Raw genomic sequence first — 6000 nt, forward strand, 5'->3', positions numbered from 1 at the left:
GACATAACCTCCCTGCTCTTGTATTCAATGCCCCAACTAATGAAGGCCAGTATCTTGTACATCTTCTTAACGACGTTACCCATCTTCGCTGCCACCTTCAAAAGATCTCTGGACTTGCACACCGAGGTCCCTCTGTTCCTTGACACTCCCTAGGACCTCACGATTCATGGTATATGTCCTAGCCTTGTTAGTACTCCCAAAATGCTTCACCTCCCCTTTATCTGGATTAAACATCTGCCATTTCTCAACCCATTTCACCAACATATCGCTATCACTCTGAAGCCCAAGACCATCCTCCAGACTATCAACAACTCACCAATTTTCGTGTCACCTGAGAACTTAGTGAGCAGGCCTCCTACATCCACATCCAAATCATTCACGTACATTACAAATAGCAAGGGTCCTAGCACCAATTCCTGTGGTCACAGGCATCCAATCTCAAAAACAACCCTCTACCATCACCCTCTGTTTCCTATTTTGGATCCAGTTGCCAAGTTGCCCTGGATCCCTTGGGCCCTAACCTTTTGAACCATTCTACTATGTGGGACCTTGCTGAAAGTCCTATTGAAGTCCATGTAAACCACATCTGCACTGCACACTACACTTTGTTACCACCTCAAAAAAATTCAATGACAGTGGTCAAACAAGATCTGCCCTGGACAAAGCCATGCTGGCTATCTCTGATCAGTCCCTGCCTTTCCAAGTGATTGTTCCTGTTCCTCAGAAATTTTTCCAATAACTTCCCTACAATTGACATTAGGCTCATAGGTCTGTAATTGCCAGACTTTTCCTTGCTGCCTTTCTTGAAAAGGGGAACCACACATACTGTCCTCACTTTATGGCCAGCAAAGATGTAAAACATCTCAGTCAGAGCCCCAGCTGTCTCTTCCTTTGCTTCCCATAACAGCCTGGGATAAATCCCATCTGGACCCGGGGATTTATCTGTCCTTTAATCCCACTAAGGAACTGAGCACCTCCTCTTTATTTATGGAGACCGGCTATTGAATTTCTCCTCCCCCTTTGCTCAGTTCTCCAACTACAAAACCTATTTTCTTTTTGAATACTAATGACAAATATTCATTTAGGATCTCACCTATACCTTCTTGTTCCAAACACTGATTGCCCCTGTTGACCCTAATGGGCTTACTCTTACCCTGGTATTCTTTTGTTCTTAATATACTTATAAAATGTCTTCAGGTCTGTCAGTGATATTTTGTGACCCATCTTTGCCTTCCTAATTTCCTCTTCAAACATCTCCCAACACATTTTATACTCTTTGCGGAGCTCCCCATCAGATCAGTCTTCCTGAGAGTCAACCATGGAAAGCGTCTGGCCCGGACAGCTGGCGGGAGTACTTGCAGACATTCTTAACCTCTCCCTGCTCCAATTTGAAGTTCCCACCTGCTTCAAGAAGACCACTATCATCCTGGTGCCGAAGAAACACAAGGTAACGTGCCTTAATGACTACCGCCCAGTGGCTCTGACATCCACCATAAGTGCTTCAAGAGGCTGGTCATGGCACACATCAACTCCAGCCTCCCAGACAACCTTGACCCACTGTAATTTGTCTAATGCTGTAACAGGTCCACAGTGGATGCCATGTCCTGGCCCTGCATTCATCTCTGGAACATCTGGATAACAGAAACACCTATATCACACACCTATTTATTCAGACTATAGCTTCACTTTCAATACAATAATTCTGAACAAACTCTTTGCCAAACTCCTACACTTAAGACTCAGCACCTCCCTCTGAAACTGGATCCTTGACTTCCTGACCAACAGACCGCAATCACTAAGAATAGGCAGCAACACCTCCGCATGATTCTCCTCAACACCGGTGCCCCAAAAGACTGCGTCCTCAGTGACTGTGTGGCTAGATTCTGCTATAACGCCATCTACAAGTTTGCAGATAACACCATCAAGTGCTGTCTATGCGGAGTTTGCACGTTTTCTGTGATTGCATGGGTTACCTTTTTTCTCCTACATCCCAGTCATGCAGGTTGGTAGGTTAAATTAGCCACTGTAAATTGCCCTAGTGTGTAGGTGAGTGGTAGAATCTGGGGAGATTTGAGGAGGATATGGGGAGAATAAAATGGGATTAATGTAAATAGTTATTTAATGACTTGATAGTCCAAAGAGCCTGTTTCTGTGCTGCATCATTCTACAACTCAATCATTCCATGACTGAAATGAGGAGAAACTTCTTCATTCAAAGGACGGTGAATCATTGGAATTCTCTACCCTGGAGTTGTGGAGATTCAGTCACTGAGTTCATTAGTTCATTCAAAACTGAGATCAACAGATTTCTGGACGTTGAGGGAATCAAAGAATATGGGGATTGTGCAGGGAAATGATGCTAAAGCAGATGAGCTATGATTATGATGAATGATGGAGCATGCTCAGAGCCAACTGGCCTACTCCTAGTTCTTAATATTAATTGAACTGGGAATTAATTTATTTACACCAAAGTACATTTACCTTCCCAAAGCAGTTGCACCCACTGGTGGAAATTCTTCTAGGTTATATATGTTTAGCTGAGCAGCAGTTTGAGAGGTGCTGACGAACTCCACATTCCTCCTGTTGGCATTCCACTGCGCACCATCCTCTTCAGCTGCGCTTCTTCCCAAGTCCTTGGTTCCTTGGCGACCAGCAACTAAGAAATTCTTCTTCTTAGCACGTCGCTGAAACTGGTTTTCAGGGCTCTGAACAATGAATTGCCCAAGGCTGGCTCTCTGAGTTAATCGTCGCTCTCCATAGCGCAGAGGCGTGCTGTTGCTGAGGTCAGGGCTAACAGGTGAGACTGCACAGTTTACGTCACTATTTAACTTTGAGAAAAATGAGGAGCCACTGGGTGAAGGAGACTGAAAGGAAGCACTTGAGTTAAAGGAACTATTTGGTGTGTCTGGGAACAACTGTGTTTTAGTCCCTCTTGGGGTCTGCGAGTTGCTGATTCTTCTTACTGTTTGGCTGCTATCATCCCTGTTCTGAGGGCACCCAGCTGGTTTCAGCCCTTTGGCAGATGATGTCTTTGCAGGAGTAGGTGGCCCATTTGGTATCAGTTGGTTTGTCTGTTCTCTTAAAAAATTGAGAAGGAAGGGTACAAAATCCTTCCGTTGTGAATTATATGCCAAAAGCTTGTCACTCAATTCACCATCCTGTTAAAAAGTGAGATTAAAAAAAAGTTTCAGTAAACATTGAAGCTGGCACGAAATAGATGACTACTTTTGAGAGGATGTAGGACAAGTCAGGACTTAGGGTATGTCTATTCAAGGGATAAGCTGGGGAGGGGGAGAGGGAGGAGGGGGGAGGGGGAGAGGGAGGAGGGGGGAGGGGGAGAGGGAGGAGGGGGGGAGGGGGAGAGGGAGGAGGGGGGAGGGGGAGAGGGAGGAGGGGGGGAGGGGGAGAGGGAGGAGGGGAGGGGGGGAGGGGGAGAGGGGGGGAGGGGGAGAGGGGGGAGGGGGAGAGGGGGGGAGGGGGAGAGGGGGGAGGGGGGAGGGGGGAGGGGGGAGGGGGAGAGGGGGGAGGGGGGAGGGGGAGAGGGAGGAGGGGGGGAGGGGGAGAGGGAGGAGGGGGGAGGGGGAGAGGGAGGAGGGGGGAGGGGGAGAGGGAGGAGGGGGGAGGGGGAGAGGGAGGAGGGGGGAGGGGGAGAGGGAGGAGGGGGGAGGGGGAGAGGGAGGAGGGGAGAGTGGGAGGAGGAGAGGGAGGAGGGGGAGAGGGAGGAGGGGAGAGGGTGGGGGGGAGAGAGAGGGAGGAGGGAGAGAGAGGGAGAAGGGGAGAGAGGGAGGAGGGGGGAAAGGAGGAGGGGGGAGAGGGAGGAGGGGGGAGAGGGAGGAGGGGGGGGAGAGGGAGGAGGGGGGGGAGGGGGAGAGGGAGGAGGGGGGAGGGGGAGAGGGAGGAGGGGGGAGGGGGAGAGGGAGGAGGGGGGAGGGGGAGAGGGAGGAGGGGGGAGGGGGAGAGGGGGGAGGGGGGAGGGGGAGAGGGGGGAGGGGGAGAGGGAGGAGGGGGGAGGGGGAGAGGGAGGAGGGGGGAGGGGGAGAGGGAGGAGGGGGGAGGGGGAGAGGGAGGAGGGGGGAGGGGGAGGGGGAGAGGGAGGAGGGGGGAGGGGGAGAGGGAGGAGGGGGGAGGGGGAGAGGGGGGAGGGGGAGAGGGGGGAGGGGGAGAGGGGGGAGGGGGAGAGGGGGGAGGGGGAGGGGGAGAGGGAGGAGGGGGAGGGGGAGGGGGAGAGGGAGGAGGGGGGAGGGGGAGAGGGAGGAGGGGGGAGGGGGAGAGGGAGGAGGGGGGAGGGGGAGAGGGAGGAGGGGGGAGGGGGAGAGGGAGGAGGGGGGAGGGGGAGAGGGAGGAGGGGGGAGGGGGAGAGGGAGGAGGGGAGAGGGAGGAGGGGAGAGAGTAAGGGAGGAGGGGGGAGAGAGGGAGGAGGGGAGAGAGGGAGAGGGGGGAGAGAGAGGAGGGGAGGGGGAGAGGGAGGAAGGGAGGAGGAGAGGGAGCATGGGAGGAGAGAGGGAGGAGGGGGGAGGGAGAGAGGGAGGAGGGGGGAGGGGGAGAGGGAGGGGGGAGGGGGAGAGGGAGGGGGGAGGGGGAGAGGGAGGGGGGAGGGGGAGAGGGAGGGGGGAGGGGGAGGGGGAGGGGGAGAGGGAGGGGGAGGGGGAGAGGGAGGAGGGGGGAGGGGGAGAGGGAGGAGGGGGGAGGGGGAGGGGGAGAGGGAGGGGGAGGGGGAGAGGGAGGGGGGAGGGGGAGAGGGAGGGGGGAGGGGGAGAGGGAGGGGGGAGGGGGGAGGGGGGAGGAGGGGGGAGGGGGGAGGGGGGGGGAGGGGGGAGGGGGAGGAGGGGGAGGAGGGGGAGGAGGGGGAGGAGGGGGGAGGGGGAGGGGGAGGGGGGAGGAGGGGGAGGGGGGGGAGGGGGGGAGGGGGGAGGAGGGGGGGAGGGGGGAGGGGGGGGAGGGGGGAGGGGGGGGAGGGGGGAGGGGGGGAGGGGGGGAGGGGGAGGGGGGAGGGGGGGAGGGGGAGGGGGAGGAGGGGGAGGGGGGGGAGGGGGAGGGGGGAGGGGGAGGGGGGAGGGGGAGGGGGAGGGGGGGAGGGGGAGGGGGGGGGAGGGGGGGGGGAGGGGGGGGAGGGGGAGGGGGAGGGGGGGAGGGGGGAGGGGGGAGGGGGGGAGGGGGGGAGGAGGGGGGGAGGAGGGGGAGGGGGAGGAGGGGGAGGAGGGGGAGGAGGGGGGAGGGGGAGGAGGGGGAGGGGGAGAGGAGGGGGGAGGAGGGGGGAGGGGGGAGGAGGGGGGGGAGGGGGGAGGAGGGGGAGGAGGGGGAGGAGGGGGAGGGGGGAGGGGGGGAGGGGGGGAGGGGGGAGGGGGGGGGAGCAGGGATGCCGGGGGGGCGGTGTGCTGGGGGGGCGGGGCGGGGCCCAGCCGCTGCCCTCTTCCCTGCCGCCGATCTCACGGACTCGGCCGTGGTGTGAGCCGGGCGGCGAGAGGGTAGAGGGGCGTTGCTATGCTCGGCACCACGGTCGTTCGCCTCCGTTACCTGGACCCGCAGCCACGGCAGCGCCTCCGCCGGCGCCAGCTCGCCGCACAGCAGCAGCTCCAGCACCACCGCCGCCATCGCCCGCGCGCGCCTCCGGGCGGCGGCACGTGACCGCGCGGCCCCGCCCCCGCGCCCAGGGACCGCTCCGCCCACCGGCCATTCGACCCGCCCGGCCTGCACTGACTCCACCTCAGGCCTATCCAGCTCGACCCACTCCCACAGCACTGCAGAGTACTACCCGTCAGCTGCATCTACCTGCTATGTACGCCAAGCCCCAACCACTCACCATGCAAAGAGAATTGCTTTAACATCACTTTTGCCAATTATATTCATTCTGAGTGCATTGGTTCTTAAACCGTCTGCCAACGACAACAGTTTCTCTTTATTTTGTCTACGTCCTTTGTGGTTTTAAATACCTCTGTCAGATGTCCTCACTACTCCCTCTGTCCTAAGAAGAACCATCCCAGCTTCTCCACTCAACCCATCT

At 58.2% G+C, this 6000-nt stretch overlaps 1 protein-coding gene across 1 annotated transcript in view; it reads right to left on the reverse strand.

Annotated features, from left to right (window-relative positions):
* The window catches only part of cdan1 (codanin 1), a 111229-nt gene extending 105622 nt beyond the window's left edge, over positions 1 to 5607 (reverse strand). The window contains exons 1-2 of the mRNA XM_052028079.1: positions 5514 to 5607; positions 2481 to 3157 (exon numbers count right to left, since the gene is read on the reverse strand). Coding sequence (XP_051884039.1) covers positions 2481 to 3157; positions 5514 to 5591 — 755 coding nt within the window. The 5' untranslated portion in view covers positions 5592 to 5607. The remainder of the gene's footprint in view (positions 1 to 2480; positions 3158 to 5513) is intronic.
* Between the last annotated feature and the right edge of the window lie 393 nt (positions 5608 to 6000).

The sequence above is a fragment of the Pristis pectinata genome, chromosome 1, assembly GCF_009764475.1.
Source record: "Pristis pectinata isolate sPriPec2 chromosome 1, sPriPec2.1.pri, whole genome shotgun sequence".
NCBI classification, from domain to species: Eukaryota; Metazoa; Chordata; class Chondrichthyes; order Rhinopristiformes; family Pristidae; genus Pristis; species Pristis pectinata.